General features: G+C 36.5%; 1 protein-coding gene across 13 annotated transcripts in view; it reads right to left on the reverse strand.

The window, feature by feature from the left end:
- ZMYM2 (zinc finger MYM-type containing 2) overlaps window positions 1–21,559 on the reverse strand; it is a 94,142-nt gene that overhangs the window by 57,662 nt on the left and 14,921 nt on the right. For 4 of the 13 annotated variants that reach the window (XM_083810506.1, XM_083810497.1, XM_083810499.1 and 1 more), the window contains 5 exons: window positions 14,282–14,403; window positions 12,114–12,973; window positions 6,066–6,351; window positions 2,084–2,249; window positions 1,072–1,284 (listed from right to left, as the gene is read on the reverse strand). In XM_083810506.1, the coding sequence (XP_083666632.1) occupies window positions 1,072–1,284; window positions 2,084–2,249; window positions 6,066–6,351; window positions 12,114–12,963 (1,515 nt within the window). In that variant the 5' untranslated portion in view covers window positions 12,964–12,973; window positions 14,282–14,403. The remainder of the gene's footprint in view (window positions 1–1,071; window positions 1,285–2,083; window positions 2,250–6,065; window positions 6,352–12,113; window positions 12,974–14,281; window positions 14,404–21,559) is intronic. The other 9 variants (XM_083810495.1, XM_083810498.1, XM_083810501.1 and 6 more) reach the window with 5 other exon arrangements.

Here is a 21,559-nt window from a genome sequence, read left to right on the forward strand (position 1 = left end):
AGTGCAGGGCTCCCTTTTCTCTTAGGTCATTGGTTTCTCAAAAATGGAAAGAGATGAAGAAAGAACCCAAAGCAATATTCAGCACTGGGGCCACTCACATATTCAAGAGTTAACTTCAAAAAAAAAAAAAAAAGCACAGAAATTCCTTGCTAGTAAAATAGCGATTTTGCATTTCATAACACTATCCCTAAAAACTCAAAGCAGTATGGATCAAACAATAAAATTAACAAAATCCCCAAATTATTTAACATTTCACAACTATGAAATAGTTATCATAGCATAAATAGTGTGATTAATGTTTAAACCTTCCAACCAGCATTAGCAATGAACAGTTCAGAGTGAAGTTGGCTCTGTAACATATAAAGTGCATCACTACTTAGCTCTGTAATATGTGAAGTGCATCACTACTCGCCATCCGATTTCTTGATTTGGTACCATTTTGAACCACAAGTATTGCTATCTTAACAATTTTAAGAATAAATAAAACCCAAACCAAGTAAAGAAAATAAAAACACAAAATTTAAGACATGGAAGAATGAAAGTAACTATCATTTTCAAAATCGTATGCTGTACAGTGAAGAAGAGACATAGTACAGGTACATAGCCAACGTGTAAGCATATTCTCACAGCAATGTCCAACCTACACATCCTGTGTATTTTTGAATGTTTTAATAGCTTAAAAGCTATTAATAGCTTAAAAGCTAAATCCAAAAAAGAGTTATCACTTCTGAACCAGTAAGCTTGTGTCAGCCTTGCTTTTAACATACTCCTAAATGATGTACCCATTACAAATGATACACCCATTAGAAAAAAAGAAATTATTAACAGAAAGGTTAATTGCAATGATATTTGGTTCATAACAAATAAGTATTGTTATTACAGTAACATCAAAAAACAATAGTAGAAGGCCCATTTAGGTTAGTTTGCCCACACTTGCATTAACGTCATATTTTTAGTCTTTGTTACTTAAGACTCCTAATAAAGAATAAAACCACATTATGAGCAAGAGGATAAATTTAAGGGGTATTAATGCTTATTTTAATTTTAATTTATAGATTAAGAAATAATTACCTGCTTGTATTCACCAACGCAGTTCTGACAGCAGAATCTTTTCTGCTGACCATCAATAGTAAGAATATTGTTTCCAGCTCCTTTACTGGGTAAATACTCCCCACAATGCTCACAGCAATTCATTATTAAACCATTTGCCATCCTGTATCTATTGAAGCAGTGGTCACTGCACAGCTTATGAGTCATATTTTTAAAGCTAACTTCATGACGAATCTGAAAAATAAGAATAAAAGTATTCCGTCACCACAAAAGTACCAAGTTGCCTAAGATACAAGAGAAGTCAAAAATCTTGCATTCACGCACAAAACTATATTAAAAAACCCACAGATTTTACTAGCTGAGTAATTCAAGGACTGATCACATAGTATAGAAATTTCTTTTGTTTCCAAAGTTATAAGCAAAATCTTGGACCCATTTGCTCTTGTAGCCTAAAAGCCAAGATCACAGGGAGGGATGTAATAATTGGATATTGAATATCAATTTATGTAATTTTACAAAATAAACATGCAAAGATTGGCCAGACACATATGCACTGAAAACTGTATACATTAGCCTGAACTACAGTGCCCCCAGTAATGGCATCAAGAGAAAATACATTAATGAGAATTTAGAATGAAGTATACGGTATGTACCTCAAAACGTTTGTGTAGTATCTCAATATATACAGTAAAAACTAATTCTGTAAATCGTGACTTTTTAATGACAATTCTGCTAGGGAGATCCATGTTATAATTACAAGAGGCAATGCTCAATAAAATTGTTGACAGTAGGTACAAAAATATCAGCAAAGGCACTTTCTTAAAAGTCCAATAAAGTCAACAAGAGTAATTTTTCTCTCAAATTATTTCTTTATTTGCTCTTCATGTATATTAAGCCTATCTCAGTGTATATAAAATGCTGAATCGTTTCAAGTTTCCTTTTTTTCCAGTTCTCTTAGAATATTTGTAAACCAAGATTATTCTGGCTATTTTCATTACTGAGAACAAGACGGGAACAACAAAATCAACCAGACCTCAGTTAGTTTACCACAGATAGTGCATCTTGATTTATTCAAAGCTCCTTTCGAGGGATTTTGTTTATCTTCATAGAATGATAGACAGGATGTACTGCAAAACTCCTGGAAAGACTCACTTGAATCAACTTGAGCAACAATGGTACCTTTCATTGTTGTTATATCTCTGAAATAGAAAAAAACGTCTAGAATGTATGTGTATAATTATATGTATTTAAATAAGAACACTTTACAGCTTGTAACATGCATTCTTCCTTCAAATGCTTGTATTTCATATTTCAAAACAGCTTTGTGGGTGTGTAATTGTTAGTCACATGTCAAACACTAAGTTTAATAAATTTTTCTATGACTAATGTCAGCATTCCAAATACAATGTTTCCTGTGTAAAAACATATTCCCCTCCACCCCTCACCGGGTGTTATTTTTTTCCTTATTACATTATTCTAGAACTAGGTAACTAATGCATCACTGAGATTGCCACAACTGGTACCTAATCTTAAACCAAAAATGAATATGGTGAATTTAAACTAGCTCTTTGGCAACTTCACGCAAAAGCTATTCTTAAATTTCATACAAGAAATTCAGAGCTACAGTAAAAGATGAGAAATGGTCTTTATTTGCATATGAGAACTTCACCATTGCCTGTATTAATCTCAGCATAGAATGAAGGGAATAGAGAAGGTTGTTTTCTCATACTTACATTTATAAATGTAATCAAAATTACTAAAACTATACCACTATAAAACCTAGTTTTATCATTATTTTTAAATGTTAACACCATTAAAGTTCCAAAGCACCTTAACAGTTAACACAGCTGCCCACGAAGCTGCGCCAACCTAATGCATAAAACCAGAGAAGTAACAACCAATAAAATTAATCTGAAGTAGAACAAATCCTCTTCTAGCTGCACTTTTTCCACTAAAGTTAATTCTAAACTTCTTTGATCTTCAACTGTGTGCTGCACACAGAGCAAACTGAAGGTAGCTAACACCACATTCAGTCAGCCCTTGATTCAGGTCTCCCAAATCTGAAGACAATCTCACTGGTAGCTTTGCTCAATCCCAAACTATCGTAGGCCATAAATTAAAAGCAGGAAGGAGAAGAAACAGAAGAAGTCTACCCATCTGCCTATTAAGTAAATAAATAAATAGTCAACATCCAGGAAGTGCTATTAGACAGAATAAATGTAAAACTGTTTGGTCAAGTCTAGCTCTTCACTGATATTATGATTGATCATCAACTGGAAAAGACATCTCCCAGACACTCATATATAGGAACTCTGAAACTAGGATGAGTGGAAATACGCTGTATGGTCCCTAGACAGATCCCCTTGAAAGCAGGCCTACAGGAAAGCTGGGGAGGGACTCTTTGTTAGGGAGTGTGGTGATAGGAAATGGAGAATGGTTTTAAACTAAAAGAGGGGAGTTAGATTAGAGGTTAGGAGGAAATTCTTCACTCAGAGGGTGGTGAGGCCCTGGCACAGGCTGCCCAGAGAAGCTGTGGATGCCCCATGCCTGGAGGTGTTCAAGGCCAGGCTGGATGGGGCTTTGGGCAACCTGGGCTGCTGGGAGGTGTCCCTGCCCATGGCAGGGGGTTGGAACTGGGTGATCTTTAAGGTTCCTTCCAAACCAAATCATTTGATGACTCTACAAAAATAAACTTGTACCACCCCTGTATATTATTAACATTTGCAAGCCTGCCTCCCATCAAAGGAAAGTCAGCAGATTTTGGCTTGCCTTTTGGCAAGATAGAAGGGATTTAGGTTTGGGACTGCTATCACTTCTGATCTGCAAACCAAAGCCAGAGCTCCTGCCCCGAGCAGCTTTCAGTTTCTGGCTGGATTCCATAAGGACTTACAAACACGTGTAACTTTCAAAGCGTAGGAGTCTGAGGTCAAAAAGAAGTAACAAAGTCAATAAAATTTGAGTTTTATAAACACTAAGGAGAATGCATTTCTTACACTTTTCTTCTTACTAACATTCCTACGCTATTTATCTAGTTTCAAAGGTTTTATTTCTGTAGTGTTATTTAAAAAGATTTACAATAAAAGATGTAGAAGTTTTATTTCTGATGAGGGTGCATATCTATATATCTATTTTTTCTTCAAGTTATCTTAAGCTTCACCTTCTCCACTTAATCTATGTATTTGAAGATAAAATTGAGCATTACCTCTGAAAGTCACCTGTGACATATCAACTACTATCATTGCTCCAGTCTACATTCAACATCTCCTACATTTTGCTAGAGTTCCATATTCTTTCACTAAACTGCAACCTGACAATACCATTTCTGCATTAGCAGGAAAAGAACATAAATGCAAATTCAGAACAGAGTACCTGGTTTGCTACAATGAGGTAGCAAAAACTCAGCAATAAAGCAAAAAAGCTGGATAAGATTGGCCTTCATAATAAAGCCATACTACTGAGGAACCATTTAGTTCATGTTCCATCTTCCATCTAAGTGTGATTGAATGAGCAGCTGAATGCTAATGGAAGAGTGAAGATCAACATCACCTCTAAAATTGTCTGAAGATGACTTCACAGATGTTGTCTAGAAATCAAACACTATACAAACTAATTTAAATGCAAAGAAGCTAGAAATAAGATACTTTCTCATCATTTTCATTTGTACGTATCCACTAACAAGTACATCCAAAGAATCAGTTGCAAGAGAGCATTAATTTAGCCATGAGCTTTCAAGATTTCAGTCAGGAAAAAAAATATTAATCTTCATCTTTATATATGATACAGCTAGTGGAATATTTACCATGCCAGATCACTTCTAAAAAAAAAAGAAATAGGTGTACAAACATGTACAAACCAACAGAAAGAGTACAGAGTGCTCTTAACTAGCACTGTAGAGGTAAGGGTTGAGAGAATTTGAGCTTTTGTGTGTGTTTTAAAAGAGCTAAAAATGTTAAATCTGAGGTATTTACAGTGTACCAAGATAAGAAGATGCAGGATATAAATACTTTCTATAGTTTAATTTTACTGATCTCAAGAGAAAGAAAAAAAGAGGGAGATCTGGATACAAGCCATTCAACCAATTCATTGCATATTAATGTAAAACTTTTACTAGTTTAAATCTGTGATTAAGCAGAAATAATCCTCTCTAAAACATATATTAATAAAGGCATAAAGGCATTCTTTAGTGCAAGCCTTTTTTAAGTTCAGTAAGAATTCACCATTTAATCAGTGTCAGTGCAGGGTATACTAGACTGAGGGACTTTTCTGAAAGAAAAAAATACACAAGAAAGTACAAATACCTCAGTTATCAGTACACTGAAAGAACAAGATAGCACGGCTAGTTTGTACACCTAACATTACAAGAGTAAAATTATGGAGATATTTCTTTGGCAATTTTAAGTTTTGGAAATAATGAAAAATTGCAAGTCAAACCTATCCAATAATTTAGAGTAACCCTCCTAAAAGTATGCTTGTCACTCTTCTACTACCTGCTCAAGTTATTTTCAACTTCAAATGTTGCCATAGTTGCACCTATTCTATGGGACAAGCCCAAAGCACCTCTTCCCTACACACTACAAACAGTGGAAGAACTCCCATAAGCTCCAGCTGCTTTTAGTTCCTACCCCATTTTATATCTCCTGATTTTCTATCTTTTGCTATCAAAATGAAAGCTTTTTATGTAACACAAGGTCCACTCTTTTAATGATAAATATTGTATCTAAGGAATGTATCTTGGCATGGGATATAACTAGACACCTTGTCTTAAAAAAAATCTGCAATTTTTAGTGTTTACCTTTCATAGAATATCTGCCCTAGTCTGAACTTGAACACTGATAGACTTATTTTGTTACAGTGTACACAGTGAATTCATTTCCAAACATTAAACTGACACTATATAAAGCACTTCAATAGACAGATTTTATATCATTAATAGAGCAATTCTCATAAATGCATGAGAATCTCAAGTATTACTGGATTTAGCTGCTAATATGAAACAAAATAAAAAAATCCCTTACTTTCTGCACATAACACAAAGTTTCTTTGGAGTGGGTTTGTGTGAGAATGATGAGAGGCAGGTAGTAGAACAAAAAAGGTGAGCTGATCCTTTCCGCTGATACGCAGTCTGTCCCTTTTGTAAAGGCTTTTTGCAGTTTGCACATGTGACTTTAACCTGTTTAGAAGGCTGCTGCTGAGCAGAAGGCTGGAAAATCTGTTTAGGAAGTGATGCTACTGGTGACAAAGAATCCACACCTGGTTGCTTCTGATTCCTAGGGAATGAAGCTGACTGGGATATCCAAGAATCTTCAGGTAAAAAAAAAAAAAAAAGGTTAAGTGAACAAACATGTACATATATAGAGAATAATATCCATAGATTATTTTTTTTATTGGAACTGACAACAGAAAATAGATGGTATTTTAGAATCTGAGGTTTACAATAAAATGCAGTTTCATTGTACCACTCTCCACTGTTGCAGAAAGCTTCAGAACATCAATTAAGTCTCAGGATGGTCCCATTCTACACCTTGAGACAAGTTTTGCAGACCTCAATTCACTTGCACTGCGTTTGCAAACTGATAATTGTATCTCCAGACAAACAAAACTGCAATTACCAACTGCAATTAAAAAGAGAGACCAACAGAGAACACAGAATTTCAAAACCAATGTTTGAGATACAAACTTCTCAAATGTATCTATAAAACCATGAAACGTTAGGAATTTCATTAGTTATTTTGTTCTAAAGCAAGCTTTTAGCAATTGATGTGTTTAGCCTCAGTAATAAATCCCTGATTTGGGGTTCCCCCCCACTAGTCTTTTAGTCTAGTCTCCAGACAAGAGAACTGTACTGCAGTCAAAGCCAAGCAGGGTGGGTCCACATCTGGGATCTGCATCTATGTCACTGGTTATTGCAGGAGTTTGTTTTTAACCTTCTCAATGCAGTGAGTAACATTTAATCTACAAGATGGCAAAGTCATGACTGTTTCAAGTCTTCCTCAGAAGAAACCAACACACCTAAAAATGAGTCTCCATAACATTCCCAATTCCATGTCCTTGTGTTCCAGACTTGACTAGCCCTCTACTTGCATTTTTGTACAATAGACTACTATGTAACTATGTCACTTGTAGCCAACCTTTTATAGCACAACATTTTGCAGAACAATTTGCATAACAAGAACTTAAGTAAAATTTGCTATTGAAAAAAAAATGCACCTAGAAACATCACATGCTTCTGTTAAATTACATGTTCAATAACCTGGTTTGGACCAGAAAATACAGTTCTAACAAAAAAGAAAACAAACAATACCGCCCTTCAATAAAATTGAATTTCTAGGCTTTTTCTTGGAATGTAAACTTTCATTTTAAACAATTATCACCACAATTCAGGAACTCTGAGCTTCTGAAGGATGCCAATAATGATATATTATGTAAGTATGAAAGAAAACCTGAATAGGAACTTCTTTCCACTACAACAAACCATTTACACACGTTTCCAAAAGCATGTATCAGTTACCTCAAGTACCATCAAAGCACATGGGACTTACCTTTCAAGCCTGTTATTCCAAACACTTACAATAGTATCTCACTACTGCTTACCATTTCACCTGCACAGCTACAACTGTATTTAGCAGTACTTGTGCTACTATTTTTAAGTTTATACTGAATTTACTGTAAATAAATGTAGCTAAATAAAAAGTCTGAAGCCTTTAATGTCCTACTGCAGTAGCTACTTTAATATCCTACTTCAGTATGTTCCCGCAATGTTATTAAACTAGCATTAACAATCAAATAAAAATTATTTCAAATCCTAAAACTTCACACAACAAAACCTTAACCTACAGACTCTAGTAACTGCCCATAACTTGTAATTAAGGGACATTATCTCAGTTTATAATCATTCATTAAATTGTATGAGGAGAAGGTATTTTTTTTAATATTTTTTTTCACAAAGGGTTTTATTATTTTACTGCAAAGCTTTAAAAAAGATTTGTGACAAATTTTCAAGAACTCTTGTTACAGCAACAAACAAACATTCTTCAACAAGTGGAAATCATTTCCCATTGTGACTTGGCAGCTGTCAAGGATGTCCTATTTCTCAGACACGTAATACAAGTTGGAAATCAACTTGTTGCAATGCTTGAGGGTAAAGAGAAGGGCTGGAAACAAATAGGTGGGGAGAAGAGAGAAAGGAAACAGAACAAAACACATTCTTCTTTAAACCATTAAACATGTTTACTTTTTAAAGCACAAGTCTCTACACTGACTATCTAAGTTATGTTAGCACAGTGCTCAAGTTAAAATCCACCTGAGTGCCCTCTTCAAATTTTTCTATACTGTTATGTGAACTACCTCAGACAGCTGTTTATATCCTGACAGCACCTTAATACCACAAAATATTTTCAGATCCTCCTCGTAGAAAGAGGTTTCAAGTGGGAGCACAGTTTGTATCTCCTCTATAAGAAACATGCAGCATGTGCTGTAAAATTACATGTGCTTGTAGTTCTAGTTAAGCACTCAACTTCCACTCACCAAAATATATACTCGCTAGGCTCATTTGGGTTTGAAACTTTTATCATGATTTCCTAGTACCTCTTTAAGATGATTTTAGTATTTGCTTATTATCTTACACTTCAAAAGGCCTCCCCTAGTTGACATCTTGTTGCATTCCTCCTTCCACAAACATGTCACAAGAACATGTATCTTATTGCTTTTCCTTTTTATTTTTTTTTTTTACTTTTTCCATATCACACCTTCATTCATAACATTTTTATCTTGTGACTTTTCCTCACATTTCATTTTAACCATGTTTCCTCCTCCACTTTGCATGCTCTACAAAAGACCTCTAAAATCTGTCTTTCATGTCCTTGAACTGAGAAGTGTCACACTTCCTTAGCTGATTCCTGATCAGTTTCCATGCCCCACTGCCCTTATGTCTTCATCCTTCAGGTTTCTATCTGCAACTCTCTCCTCTAATGGTCACGTTTATGAGACCATAATTATGAGACCAGTTTCATGTTCAATTTCTTAACTATAATGGCTGTTCGGGGTGTTCCCATTCTTTTTCATTTGTTCCTGCTTTAAACTGCTATGAAATTATTCCTTACCCTCACTCACACCCAATACATTCATCTGTAGAGCCATCTTGAAAGAAAAAAAAGGCTCAGTGAAACGATGCCTTTAAATTTTTATTTATTTATTTAACGCAGCTGAAGAAACTATCAGCACAACTTGGGGCAGGGGTGAAGGGGAAGGTGGTTATAAAGCTTTGTAGAGGTATGCAGCTCTTGAAACATACTCAACTACCTCTGCATTAATCACCTGGTTCAGATAAGGACAATTCTAAATTGCAGCCGTCAATTTACTGTGTTGGTTCTGCTCTTAGAGCAGTTTTGATGCACAAGAACTGGATTCCATTCAGAGAAACTAAATTTCATCCTAAAAGCACATGAAATAGATACTATAGTGCTTACTGGGGACATTGGGTTTTGAATTAATGTGTGGGACACAAAGTTCGCTGTTATTTACCTACCTCTTCCCACATAGGTGAGGCACTTCGCCCAGGGAAACAGACTAACACTAATCCAGAAGAAATCTTCCAAACAACCTATAATGCATTTGTCACCACACACAGCAGATTTTTGAGGAGCCTCACTAGCAACAGATTTGATCTACTATTTTTCTAATATGTAGATAACACATGTCCTTGTTCCTTTGTTAATAAGGATCAGGAAAAATAATGCTCTTGGTTTTCATCTTCAAGACTTCAAATCCTCCATACAGGAAGCAAAAAAAAAAAAAAAAAAAATCACAGGATCACAGAATGGCTGAGGTTGGAAGAGACCTCAGGAATCCATCTAGTCCAAACCTCCTGCTCAAGCAGGGACACCCAGAGCAGGCTGCCCAGGACCACGTCTCGGTGGCTTTTGGAGATCCCCAGGGAAGAGACCCCACAGCCTCTCTGGGCAGCCTGTGCCAGGGCTCCGTCACCCGCCCAGCACAGAAGTGCTGCCTGGTGCTCAGAGGGAGCCTCCTGGGTGCCCGGCTGTGCCCATGGCCTCCTGTCCTGGCACTGGGCACCGCTGAGCAGAGCCTGGCTCCGTCCTCTCCCCACCCTCCCTTCAAGGATTTACAGACATTGATACTTCTGCTGACAAGCACACGCACAGTCCCTAGAAGAAAAGAAGGCAACTTCTGGGGAAAAAAAAGAAAATTGAAATACGTATCTTGAAAATCTTTCCTGTACATGTCTATAAGTACATAAAAACTGTAAATGACCCAAACCTACCATTTTCCAGGCTTTTTCTTGAATAAAAGCCACTCCCACTATAGCTGTCTTCCCTCTTCTCTCCTCCTTTTTTTCCATGTTCCTGGTCATTTTTCTCATTTCTCTCTCGCGTTGCATTTTTCTCCTTCCTTTTTACTTGTGCCAGCCCTTCCTGTCTCCTTTTGAGCCTACTGCTCTTTATAAATATTCACATACAGAGACCAGAGACCACAGGCATAGGAAATAAAATCCTGCATTTGTACACCTTGAAATAAATTGCTCATACCCTTTCTCAGGAAAGGTACATGCTAATTTTCTTCATAAGCACTTCCCCTTAAAAAGGGGGGAGGGGGGAACGACAACACTATTTTAAGGTAACAAAAACTACAAAAACTTTTAAGTTCTCATCCACAACTACTTGACCATCTGTGGTGGCACAATAATCGTACTCCATGTCTGAGGAATCAACTATCAATAGTGAGAGTATTAGTTTTAAAAGACGAATTTCTAAGTTATTCAGTGAGACATCCAGACCACAAATGTTTCCCAAATTTCAACTTCAAAAGTCAAATCTTGAAGTTAGGTTTAAGATGAATACAACAAAAAAGAACACAATATAACATCTGATTTAAAGATTTAGTTTCAATACTGGCATTTCCATAGTACAACACAGAAGATATTAACGCTTTTGCAAAACTGTATTTGGTGATGTATCACCAAACTGAAGAACTATACTACTTAAATATTTCCTGAAAAGTAGGCAGAAAGTCCATATGTTTTAATCAGCATATTAGCAAGTTAAGAAATTGTGAATTAATAAGTGCCTATTGCATCTGGATTTTAATTGTTTTAAATTTTCCTTTTAAAATGACCCTAACTAGTCTGAAGCCAAATCTTTTGCAAAAGTGGTAATTCTCCCTCCTCACTCCCACTTCTATCCCAATGGGGCAGCGGAGTATCAGTATACAAACTTGTAAGATTTTAAGTTAAAAGCTCAAACTTGAAAGCTTAAATTCTATAGAATAGCAATTCAAGAAAACAATTCACAACTGCCCTATGCTATTTTTAGCAAGACCTGTTTACTCGCTAAAACACGAGACAATATACCGTAATTTACAGAGATACAGAACAAAACCAGCCAACTCATAAATGTGTTTAAGACAAATGCATATTATCACAGCTGACAAAATAGCATTTATGATGTGCGTATAACTTACTGCAGGAATATGCAAGTCTACAAGTTGTATCCCATTTTGTTAAGCACTGTAAATACTGAGAACTGCTCAGTATGGAATGCATTATGACAGTTAACTACTTTTGACTTAAGATCAGACTTTCAAATTAATTTTTTTGCATGTCAAATTATATTCAGATGGCACAACAACAGATCTGTAAAATAAACCTTATTTAAATAATTTTGATGCATTATACTAGTTATAGAACCACACAAAAAGGTATAAAAGTTACACAGATACACTTACCTTTTTTGTGCGAATTAAAGGGATACACTGAAGTCATAAAGAAAGCTTTGCTCTTTAGATAAAAATATTTACGTCTCAAGACATCTAAAAGCATCACTACCTGCTAAACTGGGATATTGTACTTATGCAACGTATCATGTTATCAAGCGTGTTTTATTCTAGAGTCACAGATAAGGCTGTCATAGGAATGAAGAGAACCAAGATCTTCCATGAGAATTGTGAGAATTAAATTAATAAACTAAAGCAGTTCAATTGCCAAAAAAAACAAAACATTCTATTATGTATTTTCACATTTTAAGAAAATAATCAGAATTGTAACTTACCAGGATTATGATGAGTCACAGATTCTCCATTTTGAAATACATCTCCAGCCACACTCATTCTACCAGGATTGAAAGGTCCTACACCAGTCTTGGTCTGTGAAGTTAAAGATGGGGTGTATGTTTGCATATTAACACCAAAATTACTTGACTGCAGTCCGTTAGAAACATCTCCCAAGTTGGCATTCTGCAGTGATGTTACATGTGTAATCATTAAGTTCATGTCACGCCCTTCAGTATTTTCTAAATGACCATCACTCACAGAGCTCACAGCACGTGTTTCTAATGTGGTAACATTAGCAATCTGAATTTCAGAGTCTGGTTCTGTGGTTATACCACTACCACCTATTCCTGAATTTACCTTACTTCTTGAAAAACTGGAAGCTGAGAAATCCATATCGTTGGTTCTATTTTTACACTCTGGAAGTCTTCGCTCATTAAAACTGGAAGCATTCTTCTCTTGTCCTTGATTTGTTTCAATATCTTCTTCATCATCAATAATAATAGTTTCACTTATGCTCCCCTTTTGTGAATTTAAGTCTTTTGGAGGAGGAAGCATTTTGCAATCTTCCCCTTGAAGTTCATCATTTTTGGATGATGTAAATGCAGCGTTCCTTTGTTCTGTTATCAGTGATGTAGAATTTTGAGGCGGTTGGATAGGTTCAATAAAAACTACATCATCATCATCTTCTATAGGCGAGTTTTGGAATTTACTAGGTCTAGAAACTAAAGAACTAGGTGGACCTCCAAATGTATTTCCTACATTTGCAAGACCAGCTGCCATGGCGGTATTCCCTAGTAGACCAGGAGTATGTTCAGACAGTTCTAATCCTCCCAGAGAACTTGCATCCATTCCAGATCTGCTGTTTGAGGAAAAACAAAACAAGACAAAACATACCCAGCTTCAGAGAAAGATATAACTTTCCAGTAACAGTTCCAAAAAAAACTACAGAATTAATAGTTTCAGCTTTTACTCTGTTTTCTTCCTATATGGGATCACACACACACACAAAAAGTTTATCTATACTCTTCTGAGTACCTTAACATTAACTTTCCCACTTCTTCTTTCATTAACTTTCTAATCCTGTACTAGCAAGAGATAATGCCATTCCTAGTATTTCCCACTAACAGCTACACGTTATGTTTAACACAAAATACACACACACCAGAAACTGAATTTCTGTTGGTATCTATTATAAAATCTTCATTTCTCAGTCCCTCTCCTGAGGGACTCCTTCCACCCACATATATACACAGTGATCCCGTAACACTATTTTTGCTAGATTGCAAAACAAGATCAAGATCTAGACAAGCAGAAAGAAAATTTGAACTCCTATTAAATTTTGCTGCTATTAGAAATGTTACAAAGTTACAACAGATTTATACAATAAAAGACGGAAGCCAGATGAACACACAAACAAGCACCTAGCCAATAAAAAGAAAAAAAGCAGAAGCAAAATCATTTTGCATATGAATAACTTTGAAATTCAACTGATGTTTCCCCACCGCCATACAGCCAGAGCTCCTTACATGGCCTCAGTGTAACGGGCAGAAAAGGAAAACAGATATGGAACTGGTGCACGCAATGAGAATAGATACATTACTGAGGGTGCACAGCAACTACTCATTTCTAGCCACTATCAGATGTGGCTCATCTGAGGTCCTGACTTACTACCTCAAGTCCCACTGCAGCTTTCAACAGCTTTTATCTCCTTTCTCTCTAACAGCAAGCAATGTTTCTTCAGGCTCCCTCCCAACAGCTACCTTGCTCATGGGTTTCTGTTTGCATTTAGTGATCATTCAGTCTGGGGAATCTCCTGTTTATAATTGTCTACTTTACCATCGATTCAAAACTGATAAAAGGCAACCTGGATATTTAATTTCTGTACCTGTAATTCCAAATAAGTAAGTAGTGTTAAAGGGATTAATATCTCTGTAAAAAAAACTTTGTACTAAAAAAAGTTAGTAATGTGTATACCAAGGTGATCTTAATATATACAAGAAACACACGAAAATAACACGATGGGGTATGTCTGAGAGTATACACTAATGCATGCTATCACTGTGCTTTTGTGAAAAGCTAGAAGAAGCTTTCCACGCATTTTTTATAAATCCTTTATAAAAGGAAGGTGTATAGAGGAAGTTGAAATATCCCACTCATCAATACTTACCCATCCAGAAATCCACTGCAATCTCTTTACCTTAATAAATTGCTCCAAGACCTTTTATTTCTTTTCCTGTGGGGAACCTGCTCTTCTTGTATCAACTTGCTGCCTTCTGTAAAATCAGTTTTCTGAAACAGGGTTGAAACAAACATTAGATACCTCAAACAGTTTCTGCATCTCAGACCTCCTGTACCAACTCTGTTCATTAAGCTGAATTTGTGGTTTAAGTTCAAACCTGACTTTTAGCACTGTTATTCCACGCCAATAGAGAATGTTAGTCTAGACAAATATTGCCATGAGTAAAGCAGCAACAGGACTACATTTTCCAATCTATGACGCCACATTTCCAGAATCTTTTGTTCAATGCTTTATAGGTACATGAAAAAAGTACAATGTCTGTTAAGAGACAGACAGACATAGCTGCAATTAAATAATCAAACACTAGAATTAAAAAGTCTATCTGTAATAGAACACGAAAGAAATAAATGGTTCAAGTAAACCAAGCTATTGACAAAAAAAAATGGTAAGTTTCTTTGCTTTTTATGGTATCAACTTTCCCAATGCCTGTAGCAGAATATACAAAATTCAAATTCAGACATGGCAAAAGGAAAATTACAGAATGCATACTGCAAATCAATCTTACAGTGCAACACAAACCCTACATTGCTAATCATTTTCAAATTGTATATACACACTGCGGTAATACTGAGCACAAGTTCAGGCATCCATAGCTTATATTAACACATATGACCATTCACAAGGGACTGAAAATGTTCATAGCTCGAGACTGTATTTATTCCCCAGGTTTTGCAACAGTCATTAGGTTTACCAAGCTTGGCAGCATTTTTACAATACAGTATCAACTTGTATACTGTTTGAGGACAGCCCTTAAAATCCCCAGAAAGCAAAGAGGCCTAAGGGAATAAAGCACAAAAATTCTTCTAAGCATGTACAACATTATTCAAGCCCTCATGTCCATTAACTGAAGCTGGCAAAGCAGAATCCAAACAGCAAAGCTGTGAACCAGATTAATCCTAGAAGAGAGGCAACCACCTTTTAATTCCTTCATATGTTCGCCTTACAGCCAAATGCCATTGTGTAAGAGCATTTGAACTGTAATAAAGGTAACATCCAATTGGAATGAAGAGTTTTCTTACAAAAAAATATCAACGCAGTTGGCTTGTACCTCCCTGGAAATCAGTCAGTTACACTGAAGATTAATTTAATCCAATATTCTCTTTTACCTATCATTTTCTCCCTCTAGGGCTGAATAATTCAAAAGTTAGATTTCCCTACATTTCAGCTTTTGCTGAAAAGCATGTATTCAGTTCATTGATTCTTAAAGTTTCCCAGTTTTATTTCATATATTTTCTTTCTCAACAAGGAGAAAAGCATATCAAGCATATAAAGCTTTCAATAAAGTTGTACATATACCTGAACAGATGGGAGCAAGGAGGAAATGAGAATATGCCAAGACTATACCTCAGGTCTGACTCAAACCTTTGCTATTCCTATTTTTACAGATGCTCAGTAAAAAGGTAGATTTGCACATAATACACTGCAAAGCTAAGTCCATGTATTATAACATAGCCTGAAAGATATCTTTTTTGCCTAAACATACTCGTTTTTTCCACACAGGATCTTTAAAGGGTTTTGTGACCTGTACAATAGTATGGTATGACATAGGTATGACATAAAAGTAAGAAAAACTTGTGTGCTTAGTTGTTAGTGGACAGTAATACCTGCACGTATTTCCTCACAAAAATCAGCTTCTAACTCTGCAAGACTCAGAAAGAAAAAAAAAAAAGTTTTAAAAAACTTGCAAAGTGAGATAGCTAGTGCTCTATAAATGCCAATATTGAGGAGAAACTCAGTGACTACACAGGCAATGTTGTGGTCAATTATTTCTAAATGAAAAATACCAAAAAAGTAATAATCTACCAGGTGAAAAGTATAGACTTAGAATGGGAAAATAGGAAAAACTCCACACTTCGTAACTTGTTAAGCATCTCCCGCTGCTACTGTAGAAGCATAATAGCTAAAACCTCTAAGATTCATTAGACTGATCACTGGATGAATTTTTTAGACCCTAGAGAGAAGAATAAAAAATAAAAATAAAAAAAATAACAGAGACTGGTGAGGCCTAGTCTGCAGGCAACGTACGTTCAGTTCTGCTGTGCAGCGAGCTCAAGGCTTTGTGGCAGCACACAGGCCCCACAATTACAGCTGGATGGAAACATGGGCGCTACCGATACACACCAGCCCTTCCTGAGCCAGGCTTTGCATGCCCTCCTTTTACATTAGATTACATCACTCACGTATAAAAAGTGTTCATGCTGAAATAAATTACAATCCCATGGCTACATTCAAGACTTAATTGCTGAAGAAATAAAAAGGCAAAATTTGGGCATTTCTCTAGAAAGAAGTGACAGATATGACAGCTTTTAAGACAGCCAGCCAGGCAATGCTTCATAAGCCAAGTCTTAATTCCACAGCTGAACAATAAAATAGTTTTAAACTTATAAGAAATTGAAGAAATTTTGGAATGGCGGGAGGGTATACCTAAAAGTGATTAACTAACCAAAATCTGGAGTTTAAAGGCCTTTCCTGGGTGCCATTAATAACACCTGGGATGCAGGTGACAGGTATGGAAGAACACAGTCGTGGTTATGCAGCCCTGGATCAAAGTCATGGCAATCAAAAGGAATCGCTGTAACCCCACCAAAACAAAATCAAAGCAGGGCACTTGAAACAGACACCCAAACCAAGACCAGCATGTGCAAGTGCTTCCATATAAAAGGTTTGAAGCCTAGAAAGGTAAAATAAATTTTTTCCTTTCTAGGCTTCTAAACTTTGTAAGGAAAAGAGAGCACGTAACTAAGAGATCTTCAATGCTGAATGAATGAATAAAATCCTAGGGGTAGCACTATACCAGGGTACAAACGCCACAGGAACAACAGAATGATTGATTTGCCCCTGTGAAAGAGTACTACTTTCTGTCAAGAAAGCACAGTACCTTAACTAAATTATTTACCTCAACAGGTACTGTGCTAACATTTACATTCTATACCCAAAATAGAAGAAACAGCATATTAATGCTATAATATCAATCACTTCCACTTGACAGCACGCATGAGATAACAGGCGCAAGAGAGACTGCAAAAGCCAGACATGCAGCAAACAGAAGAATTCAAGTGCTGTTGCATAGACTATGGGAAGAGGGCAGACAAAAACCAGAAATGGAGATGCAATGCAGCCAACTGCAACCAACTAGGAGACCAACAAAAACAAAAACACCACTTGGTAATTCTGCGCCATGCAACATGGTCAAGATGCAATTATCTGAGCAGCACATTTAAGCTCCCAAAGGAATGAAAAAATAATTTGTCACTTCACCGCTTATCTTCAAAAAGAAAGAACAGCCTAAGTATGAGGAACCCGGTAGAAGGAAATGAAATGGTGCAGCTAGAAGAACAAAAAGCTTTTTGACAGCATGAAGGCTATTTAAAAACTCACCATATTAAGTACACAACCAACCTAAAATGACACCCAAAACCATAAGGACTACTATCAAAAAGTCTCTGAGATAAAAAGATGCTGTAATTGTACTAGGAGGGAAGTCTCACACATGCTTATCCTATTCTTTACCTTTTGCTACGCATGGCTTAAGACAGGCCACTGAGCTACGTCAGAGCAAAGGTTTGACTAACATATCTATTCTTATACAACAGTACAATTTTCCAAAATAAGAAGAGTACCTGAGAAACCTGAACCACAGCAGAAAACACAGAATAAGGTGTTAGCACTGATGTTCAGGAAGGAAAAGATCAGGGAAGACTACATCAAAGCTCTCTTTCTAGGGGTCAAGTCAGAGGAAAGACATCCTATCAAAGTGGTAACAGAAGAGAATTTTAGAACAAATCACTAGGGCCGCATGACATACACTTACGACTTCTAAAGACAGTCAGCAATTTTGTATTTACGTATCTGCAACCAATTACTTAAACAGAAGGTGATAATTACCCAGATAATTACAGATTACAGTCCTATATCCATCACTAGACAGACTGATGGAAACTACGGCTGAATAAATACACTAAGGAAAAATACAATGTAAGGGGAAAGAATTAACAGGGATTTTGCAAGAGGAATTTAACATCTCACAGGACTACTGTAGAGGTCTTCTGCAGGGTTCACATGCTCATTGACCAAGCCTAATTAAACCAGTATACAGCACTCAAGATTTCCGAAGACATTCAAACACATTTCTCACTAAAGACTGCAGTAGAAATTATCCATAATTAGATTCAAGATAGGGTCCTCACGAGGATTTGCAATTATTTGAAGAGAAAGAAGTATTATGTATTGCTTGCTGTTATCTCAATAAAGAGGAGTTATTAATGGGGTCCCAAAATAAAATAATACAGGTCAACATTCATAAATCAACCATAAGAGATGGAGACTACCACAGGGACATTTTCCTAATCATGCAAAATTATTCACAGTATCTGAAAGCAGAAGAGTATCACAGTGCTGAACGATCAGACAGTGCGATAGGCAAAATTCACTTGTGATAAAAACATGACAGTGAACAGGGAGAAAAGGATAACATACACAGTGATTCCTCTGAACTGGAAGTCAAAGATCCACTCTTTCAATCAAATCTACTCAACCATCAATGACCAAAGAGGAAAAACCAAGTATGTTAAGACTTTCTAAACAAAGAATCAACAATACAGAAGATATCTGTCGCTATAAGGAAGATGCTGGTGAACTATGGTTGGGGGTGGGAGGTGTTTTTTGTTTGTTTTTTAAATTATGAGATTTTCAGGTCACCCCCTTATCAGAGAAACAGAAAAACAGGTGAGATGCTGAAGAATTTATATTAAAGAAAGGTTTTCTTTTTGGAAGACACAAACAAAGGAAGATAACTCAGGGGGAAAAAAAAATGCAGAAGATAAATAGAGAGCTATGCCCAGAGTCTCATTATACACAAAGACACCCTGTGAAATAATTATGTAGATTTAATAATCTATTGTGCCTGAAAGTTGTTTGTTTTTTTTTTTAACCCTCAACTGTGAGAACCGCCATGACAGAATGCTGGAGGCCAGAAACGCAACCAGTTAAAATAAGGATTGGGCAAACCTGGAAATAAATACACTGATGACCATTAAACACAGTAGTTGAAAGGCAACTACAGAAGTACTTAGCCAGCCAGATGCTGAAAATCAAGAGAACACACCTGCAGAAAAATTGTGCTTTAACTGCCAAGTTTCTATCCTTGCTGCTGCAACCAGATTACCGAACTGTCTACTAACCTAATATAGTAATTACTTTAACCTAGTAGAGGAATAACATCATTATTAGATGTACAGGAGATGTCACTAGCCTCATGGAAGTCTTAACCACTTATCCACATCTGAATTTTGGCCTATGGCTGTTAGGTTGACTTTAGGGGAGGGGAAGAAAAAAAAAAAAATCAATATTTAAGCAAAATAAGGAGCTACAAGACTAATCTGAACACATCTCAATGTTCTGTGATGCTGTATGGTTCTACTGATTAATTCCTTACCTTGATGTTTCTTTGACCATAACTTCATTTGAATTCCTCAACTCAGCTACTTCCTGGAGTTCATACCCTTCCTTCCAACCACAACACCACAGAAATTCACTTTTCATTACCTTGACTTTTTATAAGTCTAATTATCAAAACCTCAGTCTATTGTGAGGACTGTATACAGCTACGAAGAAGCTGTTTCACTAGCTTAGCAGCATGCTGTAACTTCTTGCTATAACTCAGGACCATTATATCCCCTACACAAATAGATGCAACCTACACACCATGGTATGAACCATCAACTGAACCTCCCCGGCTGACCAAATGTGTGCCACCAGTCACCCCAAAATAAAGTAAACCATTCCAATTAAAAGTCACTTTTAAGTGGCTGTTTTACACTGCAATCAAGAGAGTGTAATAGCCCAACCATACCCACAGAGAAAGACTGAAAGCACTAGAAGAGCAGAAGTAATCCAATATACTTTAAAAGGTTGCAATTTAAACCAGCTGTAAGCTGAATCTGAATGCTGCTACTGCAGACCAGTCTCAATTTATGTAGTGAATAAAATATAGTGTGTATGGACAGCCAGCTACCTATGTGAGCAGAAACCCATGTTGGGGAGGGTTGAAGGGCCCTTCTGAGTCATGGGATATAGAGCTCCGTTACCGCAGACAACCACACAATAAGATCATTTCTGTGGAACAGCCTTACTATAAACATTCAGCACTTTTATGTTTTCTCCTTATGTCCTTCCTGAGGGGTATCTAGCCAACAATCCTAGCATATTAGGCAAAGATATGCCTCATACATGGTGGCCCTGAGTTACTGTCAACTTTTACAGGTTTGACCTTACCAAAAGCTGTAACATTACTGAAGGTCCACCTGGTGATTAGGTTCACAGGCTCATTTCATGATGCTACCACACTCTTAACCAGACAAAAGCTGATACAGCTAACAAAGACTTTCTTCCAAAAGTCCTTTCCAGCCACATCAGTTCCCCAAAACAAATTCTCTGCACAACACTAGCAGCTGTGCCAGACTGTAACAAGGTTGGTCAAGACCACTTCAGTGGATAGGATAGTGAGAGGAAATTGAAAGCCACAACTGCATGACTCTGACAGCAAACACGTCCCATACTGAGTAAAACACGCTTGCTCCAAAATGCACGTGCCATTTGACAATGAAATGAGTGAATACTAAATTAAAACATGTGTATCTACTGATCACAATCAGTAGGGGATTGGAAATTTGTAGGCAAACCTAACACACTACTTTGAGGCCACGATGACTATTTAATTAGTCAACCAGCTTAACACACAAATCATGCTACGGAGTTCAACATACTTGCGTACTTTGAGCTAAACTCAAGTGCAAATATACACAACATCAAAGTAAAACAAGAGTCTTTCTTAAAATATTATTCAAGTTAGTTATAAAGATTAACCAAGTGTCCGAACAACATTTTACAGTAACCCATCAACGTGTTCATGTTGCTGTTTCTCAACCACAGGTAAGAATTTTCAAGGACAGGATACTCAGTTTTGACAGATTAGATTTACAAGCCTACAGTCCAAGTATCATCATTATAAAAGCCTAAGATCTCATTACTTCAGCCTAAGGATAATATTCCAGAAGAATTTATTTTCCAGTAGGTTTGGAGCTGCCTAAAATTCCATTTTTTTTCCCCAGATTTTCAAATCTGTAAGAAACTCACGTACTAAAATTC

Source organism: Anser anser, assembly GCF_964211835.1.
Source record: "Anser anser genome assembly, chromosome: 1".
In the NCBI taxonomy this organism is placed as follows: Eukaryota; Metazoa; Chordata; class Aves; order Anseriformes; family Anatidae; genus Anser; species Anser anser.